Source organism: Panthera pardus, unplaced genomic scaffold (genome assembly GCF_024362965.1).
Source record: "Panthera pardus isolate Hobbes unplaced genomic scaffold, ASM2436296v1 HiC_scaffold_8, whole genome shotgun sequence".
Taxonomy (NCBI): domain Eukaryota; kingdom Metazoa; phylum Chordata; class Mammalia; order Carnivora; family Felidae; genus Panthera; species Panthera pardus.
The window spans coordinates 26,469,043-26,481,044 of record NW_026527013.1 but is presented as its reverse complement, the minus strand read 5'-3'; the positions used below and the strand labels follow the sequence as shown (position 1 = coordinate 26,481,044).

Genomic DNA, 12,002 nt, shown 5'->3' with positions numbered 1-12,002 from the left:
GTATAGACAGTACACTTGGGAATTATACTGCACCAGGCATAGAATTAAGAGTTCTACCACAGGGACATTTTGTATTCAGAATCCAATATAAATATTTCTAGTCAGACATTTCCATGGCTACAGATATTTGGTTGCTTGATTTATATGCATAGAAAGAAACAGTTGTCATAACTGTAAAAAGCAGTACTTAACAAGTACTTTTAAATGATTGGAACAGTTTTCCTTTAATATTACAATACTGCTTACTGGTTTGGAAACTAGGTCACCCTACATGATGTTTTGATTTTTCTCAAAGGCATCATGAGTACTCTGTTTATTCTTTCATGCCTGCATTTTTAGCCTTCTAGTTAAGTTAGGGACCATTTAATCAGAAATCATTGTAGCACTGTAATAAAAAAAAAAGCTCTGTTAAGAGTAGATTATATACCATAATGATTTTCATACTTCTTTTTATAAAAAAGGTATCTGGAGGCTCTGAACAGGCACATGCATACTCAAGGTAAAGGGAACAAAACGTAGAGGAGTCTGCTAAAGCACAAAACTTCCTTCTGGTCCTCAATGCCTTCAAATAAATACAAATATTAAAAAAAAATTCCCACACTGTGATTAAAAAAAAAAAAAAAAAAAAATCAGTCTCTTCCATGTCCTGGAGAGTCAGTTTCCAGGAACTTCTCCCAGGCTTAGAGATCAGTCATCGGTCTTCCGGGCCAGCCGACAGAAAGTCCAGTTGTGCTCCACTGTGTTCTCATTGGCCCGCTCACTCATGTGATGCACTCGGGTGTTGCGGATCGTGAAACCTTGTTTTGTGATGTATTCCATCAGATGGACCCGGAGAGAAACTTCCTGGTGATAATCACAGGGTCCAAAAGTAAAGGAAACCTGGCAATCTCTGGTGTCCATCATGTGCTTATTCCACTTCGTAAAATAGTTTGAGATACCTTCTAGTAAGGAATGGACCTTGGTGGTGATGGTTAATTGAGTTATGATGACAGCTACTGGATTGGAGTACTTAGAAAGCTTCCGAGTACTAGATAACTCCACAACTTCTTCAAAAGTATCCATAGGATACAAAGGCTTAGGGTCATTGAGACACTGAATCAGGGGCTCAATCTGATAAAAATCTGCTTCTTTCCGAAGCAGATCAAATTCCTTAAAATCCAGGGGTAAGGTCAACTCTGAAGTTCTTAAGAAATTGAGGACATATCGGAAAAGAGGTCCGTCTCGGTCAATGAAGTAATTGCCTTGAGGGTCCCGAGCTGTGGGGAAGTCCCCCCCAAACATAGCTCCAAGCATAGAATCCGGGTAACGCGTCAATGTAGTGAGAGACGTTGTATACAAGTGTCCACCTACATTTAACGTGACTGGGTCAGTCATCTGAAATTTTTAAAAAATGATCAGTCATCTGAAATTTCTTAAATCTTAACTTTGACAAATTAAGAAAATTAATGGTAACAAGCAAAGCAAAAGATTCCTTCAGGCTATAATGTACTTACCAATCCTATAAGGCAAAACAGCTTTACTGTTAATGATAAACCTACCCAGATAAAGGGATCTAACATTTTTTTTCAGTAGGAAAAGGCTAAATCTAATTCATTAAAGCCTTACCCTAAAAATGGACGGTAATGAAGCCTTACCCTAAAAATGACTTCCAAAGCCATTTAATTTTAGGCCCAGTATCTACAGAGAAGTTTTTAGGTCAAACCAGACTATGGGAAGAGAAAGGCCAAACTGAAATATACTCATTTTTTTCTGATTAAAAAAAAAAGAGACTTTCTTTATTTTAACTCAATTTAACACATAATAAAAATGATTTGACAATATAAAGATACCTACTTTAAATATTTACTTTGTTTTTCCCACTCAAAAAAGAAGAAATTGTAACATTTATTTTAAAAATAAAAATTTGTGCAGTCCTAATCTTTATAATTTAGCCATGGAAAGAACAGTGCCAAATAGTAAATTAGAATACAGTTTAGTCAACACAATCTCATATATTCAAAGGCAGCTTTCAAATTTTATAACCTGATAGCATATTCACTTTTGCACATTAACGTTGCAATCTGACCTTTACCAGCTTTTCTAAATAATACATACCTTCCATTTTAGAAATTATATTTAAGAAAAAAATAAAATAAAAATAAAGACAGAGAGACTTCAGGTACCAGGCAAGTGAAATATTTCTTACCAAAGGAAAACAAAAATTGGAAGACATGCACATCAAGAAGTACAGATAGGAGAAGTGGCACATTCTCCACCTTTAACTTCCCTAACACAAGAAAATATCCTCTACACCATTACCTACTTGACTATTTTAATAGTCACTACTCTACAAAGGAAGAGTTTTAAGAACAACACACTTTAAAGACCAAAAGGTCCTTAAACTAAGCTCATGATGATGAGCTTTCTCAAGTGATTATAAAAAGTGACCTGGAGAGTTCATACTGACTTTGCCTACATAAAAACACCAAACTAAACAAAAACACCCCCAAAATAATCTAAACTAATTAAGGGGGGAGGGGGTGTTGCACTAATTTACAATTTTCATTCTTATAAGATGTGTTATACCTAAGAATACAGACGAAGGAAAAGATACACAAAAATTATTTGCCAGCCTTCAAAATGCATCTGCAAAAGCCTCTCACCATATAGCCCCAGTCTCCATTATCCATCTGCTCCAGCGCTGCGTCTCAGGGAGCCCAGGTTCCAGGGAAACTTGGGGAAGAGAAAAAGACATATGATAGAGCATTTAACCATGAAAACAGCGAAGGATTTTTCCACCCAACAGAGCAGGCCAACCACCAGAGAACTATTCATCTTTGCTCAACCAAAACTAGCTATAGGGCAAAGATCTGGAGAAGAAAGCATTCCTTTGGAACTTCTACTCATACCTAAGAGATTGACCGTCTTTAGAGAAAAAAATTATCCTATGCTTAGGGAAGGAGGAAGAGCCTAGTTAGTAAACCAGTCATTCAAATTCTACCTACGCTCTCTGAAAATTCAATTTTTAGAATTTCTACAGGAGAATATTACGATTAACTCTACAGCCTTATTCTGGTGCAAACCTATAATGATCCTTATCAAAAAGCTGGTTTAAGAGAAAGGGAGAAAGAGAAAATTCTTTTTCATCCATTAGGCAAACTATACAAACTATCCAGCTATACAAAGTAAACATCTCAGTAAAAGTATTAAAAGTCATGAACCTCCAAGACTTCAAGTGACACCAGTATCGCTTTCCAAGAGAAATATATCAGAATGGTATTTCTTTTACAACATTAAAAAAATTAATTATACTTTTAATAATGATATATTTCATTCGGTACAATAATAAAACAAACAGAAGCCAATGTAAATGCCAAATCATTAGAGCACAATTTGGGACAAAAAGAACCTCACAAATCTGGTTGCGAGTTACTCAGCCGGCACTTACGGAGAGGCAGCCTGAAGACATTGATAAACACCCAGACACTAATGATGCCTGTTTGAATTTATTTTTATCTACAATTCAAAAGCACTTAAACACTTTCCCAGCTATGGAATTGGTTCAGTCAGTCCCCTCTCACACACATCATTCTCCAAATCAACCAGCAAAACAAACTGCAGAGCAAATTTCAAAAGCTCTGGCAAGACACAGTCAGAAACACGAACTTATCGGTTATTTATCCAGGAAAAGCACTGGCTTTTTAATATGGTCTTTGAACAGATTCACTTTTCCCACTTTTAGAGAAATCTGGCACACTATTCCCAGAACAGGCCCTGGCTGCAGAAGATCACAAAGGCTCTTTCTCAAAAAGGTCACTCAGGCATGTAGAGAACATTTGCATAGCACAGCATGGGCTGAAATCAGAGCCTGAAGCATCTATTTTTCCACCTTGCACATTCTTCAAAGAAAACAAGCTAAAATGTGGACCAGACAACGTGCAGTCAGGTTTTATTCTCCATACTCAGCAGTTGGATATAGATAGGCCTCCACATGCTACAGGGTGAGAAATGGAACAAATGTCAAATTCAGGGCTGTTGTGACAACTTTTCATTCCTCTGACTTGCTTCATAGCACTTGAAGTAAATAAAAACAAGAAAACAGGCTTTACCAATTTACATTATGTGCATCCGATTCAGTACATGATACAGTGGACAGAGCAATAACTGATTTTTTTTTTAATGTTTATTTATTTTGAGAGAGAGAGAGAAAGAGTCCGGGGGGGGGGGGGGGGGGGGGGGGGGGGGCAGGCAGGAGTAGTAAGTTAGGGGTAGAGAGAATCCCAAGCAGGCTCTGCACTATGCAACCCAGAGCCCAATCGGGGCTTGATCTCAGGAACCATGATATCATGACTTGAGCCAGACACTCAACTGACTAAGCCATCCAGGCCCTCCAGTAATGAAGTGATTTAAAAGGCCAGTCATCCAAAAGTTCTGATAACAGGCTCATCTCTGGCATCTTCCCATCACCCAGAGTATTTATTCCTGACAGCCTCAAAAATAGATGAGTCAGAGCACCTGGGTGGCTCAGCTGGTTAAGCATACAACTCAGGTCACGATCTCATAGTTTGTGGGTTCGAGCCCCACATAAGGCTCTGCACTGCACTGACAGCACAGAGCCTGCTTGGGATATTCTCTCATTCTCTTTCTTTCTCTCTCTCTCTCTCTCTCTCTCTCTCTCCTCTCTCTCTCTCTCTCTCTGCCCCTCCTCTACTGTTGCTCTCTCTCGAAATAAATAAACATTTTAAAAAATAATTCAGTCAACTGAGACATTTATTATAGGTTCCCTGCGGGGCGGGGGGGGGGGGGGGGGGGGAGTGTGCAATGCGGATACACAGAAATGGGGAAGATACAATCCTTGCCTTCATGGAGCTTTCTATCTGTGAAGAAAGGCAACATGCAACAACTGTACAGAATTCAGAAGTGCTACATAATGGATGGACTAGCAGAGGCCTTTGGGAAGAAAGAGCAAGAACACTTCCAAATGGGAGGACTTCAGGAAGAGCTCACTCAGTAGAACTCTGCAGGAATATTTGGACAACCTTAGAGAAGGGATTCCAATGTGAAGAAACAATTTAAATAAAAAGAGGTAGAACTTTTTCTCCCACAACATTCTTGATACAATTAAGTAGTGCATGAATTACTGTACCTATTTTAGAGATGCAAAATAGAGAAACAGATTAAATGACTTTCTCAAGTTTCCACAGTTGGAAAGTAACTAAAAACTTAGATTTTCTGTCTCCTAGTCTAGATCTTTCTATCAATCGCCTCTTTGGGTGGAATTTGAAAGAACTGAATCCAAGAAACAAAAAGCTGAAAGGATTAATTTTAGACACCCTCACAGGTAGATTTTATTTACAAATTTAATAGGAACTGAGTCTAAGTGAGCAGTCACAATGGGTTTGTAAAAATTCCCCTGAGGAAAAATAACAAGAACCTACTCACTATCATGACTGAAGACTGGTGTCCTCTGTCTTAAGTGAAGTAAAGAACTTTAAACCAGGAATATCCGAATGGTTAAATGAGAAATGGGAGACCAAAGACAAAGGAAAAAATCAGATATCATCAACGTTACAACTGTTGTGCAAGGTCTGTCCACTACTAACCCTTTCCCCTTTTTACCGCTAAACCAAAACAAGGTAACTCTTTAGCAATCATAAAAAGAAAATTAGATGATGCCTTTGAATCTGTTCCACAGCAAAAGCCAAGGTTCTGTTCCAATACAAAGAAGTAATGAAACCTCAAGCCTAATTATTCAAGAAAGCAATTATGGGAACCTATATAAGCCCATGTTTCTTAAAAAGCACCCAAAAGTCTCCCTACATTTGTGTATAAGATGCAGATACATCAAAATAAAATGAAGTTATCATTAGTCACTTCCAAAAACAATGACTAAACTGTCCAAAAAAATCACACTGTTCACTAAAGAGCTCTAAGGGGAAAAAAAAAAAATAGTATTGATAAAGTTTAAATTTTATCCCTACTCCTTACTTCTAAACATTCTCTGTGGAGATGCTTAGATACAGCAAGAAACAAACCAAAACAAGCAGTTAGATTCCTGGTCACCCAATAGCTGCACAATCAGCCTCTAAATCGATGACTATTAGGAACATCTCAGATATAGTACACATGAATGAAATAAAACATAATCCGAAAGAATTTCTGGAATAGCGGCAATTCCTTCTACTAAATCATTTTTTCAGAGCTGCTAACTATTAGAAAATGATTCATTTGCTTTTCATCTTCTCCCCCTTCTGGCACAATCTCCAGTGGAGGGCTTAATGAGAAGTTAAATGACCACAAGACAGGCAGCAGAAGGAAGATCTTAAAATGGGCATCAAATGGGCCTGTTTTACTTGATGAAGACAAAGAAAAATCTAATATTCCAGAATACTTGCCACGAATGGAGATTATGAGGGTAACAATGAAAAAAATTTTCCTTTAAAGTGACTCTCCTTACTAAAGATCATTTTAAACAACAATGAATGCAACCAAGCCCAAACAATTGTAAAGTTCAAAAAAAGGTTTCTGACCCTTAAAAATCAGTCCCACCTGAAAATATCTGACCGTAGGTGCAAACAAAATTCTTTTTTTTTTTTTTAAGATTATCCTCAGGGACTTTTTTTTTTTTTAAGTGTATTTATTTATTTTGAGAGAGAGAGAGTGAGTGGGAGAGGGGGAAGCAGTACTGGAAATTCACCCACATTTAAGCTTCAAAGGTTAATCATGACTAATGTGTAAATTCTGAAGGTGTAATGCTAGCAGATAATTAAACTACGGAAAATACATACTGAAGAATTTTTAAAGGCCTTAAAAGAAATTGCTAAGAATTTTCTAAAGTTGCAAATCTGAAAAATGCACAATTCAACAAGTTAATAACTTAAAGAATAACCTAAGAACTCCTGAAAGCCATTCTCCTCCTCACTGCAGAATTCCAATCAAGCTTTTGGTCATGATGAACTAAATTTACATAAACATTCTGAGTTTATCATTTCTGCTACAGACTACAACTAAGAATTCTCCCAGGCAAAAGTCCTACTCCTATATTACAACTTACACATCAGAACACACACCTCCAAACTTGAATAAATAATAAAAACCTATAACTACTGCCTACCCAAAGTTCCCAGGTAGCCCTTATAAAATGCCTTTCTACTGAAATCTCTGTGTCTGGCATTCAGAAAAGACCCAATAAATTCCATCTACACATACCTTCAAAATTACCTTTGTACGGAATTCCTCTGTTCTTGAAACATGGGTGTTTGAAAGTGAAATACTTTTTATAGTAACTAGTTCAGCAACATCTAAAGGAGTCTTTTGGGTTGATGTTCACATACAGGCTGACACAAGTAGCCAGGCACACAAGGAGAATGTGATTATGGTGTTAGGTTATCCTTAACCATACCAACACAGAAATAGATGGTTTTTTCCTAAAACGAATTGTTTCTTCTCTCTCCTCTCTCCATGCAGTCTACAGGAAAGGCGCTCTACGTTGAAAACATGACCTTAAAGCTAAAGAGCTATCACAAATAGTCACAAAATCAGAAGACACCTCTTACCCTCAGTTTCTACAAAATAAAATGGGATAATACCGCCTTCCACAAAACAGTTTTACCACCAAGTCGTAACACAAAGGCAACAACCGACCTGCCGGGTAACAGATCAGGACTAGGGGTTCTGAAGTCACACGCAGGCCAGTGCAGAGGAAAGAGAACTGCTCCCCAGAGAGGATATGTATCCCACTTCTGCTCCATTACTAATTATGAGACCCCGAATAAATCCCTCTTTAAACCCAGCTGCTTCTTTGCAGAAAAGGAGAAAATAAGCAAGAGCATGAATAGAACACCATTTGTAAACTGGCAAGTATTAAACAAATGTGAAAATACTAGTGGCAGTAGCATAAACAAGATTTCTGTGGTAAATTGAGAAACTTGAGTGTGTGAACACAAGTAATTTAGAGCCCTGGTGTGGAAACAAGGCAAACATGGAAGAGAAGGCCTCTTAATCTGCTTCCCACCTCCCCGGGTCCTCCTTTCTCCGGAGCTCCAGAAGACAAAATTACAGGTAAAGAGGAGCGTCTGGCTTTTATAGAGACCACCAGACATCCGAGCTGTTGATCACAGAAGGAACTTCTCTAAAGCATGACTCAGGATTATCTCCAAGGTAGAGCCAAAACCAAATAAATATGTGCATTCCGTTTTAAACAGACTCTCAATATCAAAATTCAAGACACACTGAGGGATCTGTAGAAGGATTCACCCTAGGGTTCCTTTATTTAGTAATGCTATGGGTAAAGTATGACTTGTGAAAATTTCAATCACACAAATCTTAGATATGGCAGTCCTCCCCACTCAATCCTTAATATCTATGGCATTACGTAAAATGAACTATTAGTATGGGCTGGTAGTTCCCAACCAGAGAGCAAGTTGTCTCAAACTACCAACCTTGCAGATAAAAAGATTTTCCTTTTCCTCGTTACATATTTGTTCAATCTTGGGCTCGGGCCTGTGCTAAATGCTGTCCCCTAGGTTCTTTCCTATTCTGTGATCACACTTGAGCATTTGTGACAATAAATAAATAAATAAATAAATAAATAAATAAATAAGCAAGCCAAGGGGAAACGGGAGGAGATAGTCGGGCTACCCCAACATTCCTGGCCAAGCCAGGTCACCCCGGGTCTGTTTGCCGCTCAAACCTCTTCGACCACAAAGTCCTAAAATTGGATTTATCAACTTGTTCTAGAACAGCTATACTTGAACAGAAACGATAACTTCAGCAGAATATCCAAAGAGGATCTCTGTTTCGTTTCTCCCGTCCCACCCTTAGACACAACCTCCACCACCGTCAGCCCAGCAGGTGCTTCAGGGGCTCCCCATTACCAGAGTCATTTATCACCTCTGACATCAAGCATTAAAAATACCAAGACACACAAATCTGAGCATAAAGAACTCAGCTGCAGAGTGGGTCTTTGGGGGCGGAAAACCCCCCTAAGGCAGGGCTCAGAAGCCCTGTCATAGCCTTTAAATTAGGGCAAACGGTGGCCAATAAGCGCCACCACCCCCCTCCCCCCCCAAAACCAATCATTTTCACGCAAAACTCGAGGTGTCCCCGTCCGGGCCGTGCTTCGCTGCTGCCCCACAGGCAAAGTCCCCCCACCCCAACCCGGTGTGGGACACAAAATGCTCGGGGCCCTGGCGGGGGGGCGCGCCCCGAGGTCGCGAACGCGGGTCCGCTGAAGCCGCACGTCCCCGCGGGGCGGGCCCGGGAATCTGCGCCCAGCCCGGCCGCTCGGCCGCGGGTAGCCCGCCGCGGGCTCGTGCCAGCCCCGGAGCGCGCCGGCCCGGCTCCCCGCCACCGCCCGGATTCTCCTCAACCCCACTCCCCCGGCCGCTCCGCGCCGGCTTCTCCTTGTGCCTGGCCCTCCCGAGCCCCGGGCCCCCAAGCTCTGGGCCCGCCCCCACTCACTGCGCGGCAGCGGCGGCGGCGGCGGCGGCCGGGCCGGGAGACGCCGGCGGCCGGAGAGCGGGAGCCTGAGGACAAGCGAGCCTGCGCCCGGCGGCGGAGGCGGCGGCGGCGGCGGCGGCGGCGGCAGTGGCGGCGGCGGTGGCAGAGCGGACGACTGAGCCCGCGCCCGGAGTTGCGGCTCCTGCCGCCCGGCGCGGGCGGCGCCTTCCCAGCAGAGCCGCGGCGCCACGAGCGCGGGCGCCCCCTACCGGCGGCGCGGGCGGGAGGTCAGAGGACCAAGAGGCCGGAGGAACTCAGCCCGGGCCGCGCGGTCAGGCTGGCTCCGCCGCAGTCCCGAGAACCCGCCCCGAAGCCTCAGTCCCGCCCCCGAGGCTCCGCCTCTGAAACCCTGGGCCCCGCCCAGAACCCGCCTCTTCGTCCCGCCTCCGCCCGCAGTTTGGAATCAGCCCAGCCCCCGGCGGTTTTCACTGTGTCCTCCGACCTAGGATCCCTACAGCTGTTTCTCTTGTTTCACGAACGTGTATGGGGCCCGGACCGTGTACAGCGGCCACCAAGACAGAAGGGGGTCCTAATGAGAGGAGAAAACAGACAAGACCCAAGGAAACAGCCAGTAGACAAAAAAATGACAAGCTGTGAGTCTAAGTGTTAAGAGGTATAGGATTAGAGGAATGGCAGAATAAGGAAGGGGGTCTCTGCCTCAGACTCCGTAGTGGCTGGACGCTGGGCCTGAGGCCAGAGACCTTCTGGCAAGACCTTCTGGCCTTGCCCTCCATGGAGGTGGGGTGGGGAGGGAGAAACCACCTGATGATAAGTTCACCCAACCGGCCTGCTGGGCAGAGTGGAGAAGGGCAGCCAGGCCCCAAGGGTCGACATGGGCAGTCAGACGAGGAGAAGGACAGAGCTGACTTTAGCAAAGAAAATGACCGGTGCAAAGGCTCTGAGGCGCGAAGGAGCTGGCCCTAAGTGAGCCTGGCACCCATATTGTCCTCAGTTCACCACTAAGGAAGTCAAGGCTTCTGAGGGTAGGGAATTGCCTAAAGGCTCAGAGCTAATTGATAGACTCCTTCCAAATCCCATTCTCTTCCTGCGTAATTACCAGAGATCTCTGTCTCCTGCCAGGCAGGATGTCCCCTGCCAGGTAAATGTTGGTTTTGTCCTTTCCTCTTCTCCAGCGGGATAACCTCTGGCCTTAGAAACGCACCTGCTTTCATGTCTGCATGTGCCTGAGTTGGCTCTAGGGTTTAACTTTTATCAGCATGATCATCACAGTCATATCTCATGATTTCATTTTTCTCTGAAAATTCAAATCGATAGGTTAAATAAATGGCATATGCCTAATCAATATGATTCCGTGCTATATTATATTCAAAAAGACTAGATGAGGATACAGGGAAATGTGTATGAAATAAGGCATGCACAAAATGGTATACGTGGTATAATCCTAATTTTATGTTTAAAAACACAAAGATACATAGACAAAAATTTTGAAGAAAATACATTGATTATAGTTCTCTCCGTGGTAAGATGGGAATGCTAGTAGTTTATTCTTTTTTTATGTTTATTTTTGAGAGAGAGAGAGCATGAGCAGGGTAGAAACAGAGAGAGAGGGAGACAGAATCTGAAGCAGGTTTCAGGCTCTGAGCTGTCAGCACAGAGCTCAATGCAGGGCTCAATCCATGAATGCCGAGATCATGATCTGAGCAGAAGTCGGACACTTAACCGACTGAGCCCCCCAGCTGCCCCAGTGGTTTATTACTTCTTAATGTACTTCTGAATTTTCTGTATTTTCTAGAATATACAGACACTGAATTTATAATCAGAAAATACAATGAATTTTATTTTTTTTACAAAAAGAAAGACAATGCCAAAATTAACCAACACTCAGCTCTTTAGGATGCGATGCAGCTAAAAATCCAGAACTGCCCCTGGCTTACTGGTATCCTTAGAGGAATCATTTCCCTTCTTAGGGTTTCTATTTCCTCAACTAAAAACAGAGGAACTAATTGTGTCAGATGTTTTCTCAGAACATTCCTATTTATCTCTTAAAATTTTTATTGCTATTATAAATTACATTTTCAAATATGTATTTTATAATATATTGGTGATTTATTGAAATATGATTCATTTTTATATAATAAGCTTGTATTCAGCAAACTTGAACTCTTTTTTAGTTCTAATAAGTTTATAGCCTCTCTTGAATTTTCTGTTGAATAATCATAGAGTCTGCAAGTAATGACATTTCGTATCTCCCCATCCAGTCTTTATTTCCTGTTCCTTGTATTACTGCACTAAAATCTTCAGTACAATGTTGGATAGCAATGATGACAGTGGGCATTTCTATCTTGTTCTTGACTGTTTCTAATATATTACCCTTCGAAATAGTGATTGTTGTAGATTTTTGATAGATACCTTTTATGAGGGTAAGGAAGCACTATTCTGCTTTATGATGAATGGTTGTTGAATCTTATCTAAGGTGGGACCTTTTCCCCCAAATCTAGTCGTGGATTTTATTATATTAAACTGTCCATACATTCTTGGAATAAACATACCTTTGATGATGT

General features: G+C 41.7%; 1 protein-coding gene across 4 annotated transcripts; it reads right to left on the bottom strand.

Moving 5' to 3' along the window:
• Positions 1 to 614: 614 nt before the first annotated feature.
• On the bottom strand, positions 615 to 10,556 carry KCTD6 (potassium channel tetramerization domain containing 6). 4 transcript variants are annotated; one of them, XM_053897908.1, is made up of 3 exons: positions 10,538 to 10,556; positions 2,643 to 2,712; positions 615 to 1,374 (listed from the first exon to the last, which is right to left on the bottom strand). In XM_053897908.1, exons 2-3 carry the CDS (start codon positions 2,667 to 2,669, stop codon positions 688 to 690), a joined length of 714 nt encoding a protein of 237 aa, XP_053753883.1. In that variant the 5' UTR covers positions 2,670 to 2,712; positions 10,538 to 10,556; the 3' UTR covers positions 615 to 687. The 4 variants fall into 4 exon arrangements, with proteins under 4 accessions (XP_053753883.1, XP_053753880.1, XP_053753881.1 ...); XM_053897905.1 differs by lacking the exon at positions 10,538 to 10,556 and adding an exon at positions 9,442 to 9,721; XM_053897906.1 differs by lacking the exon at positions 10,538 to 10,556 and adding an exon at positions 7,189 to 8,459.
• Positions 10,557 to 12,002: the final 1,446 nt, after the last annotated feature.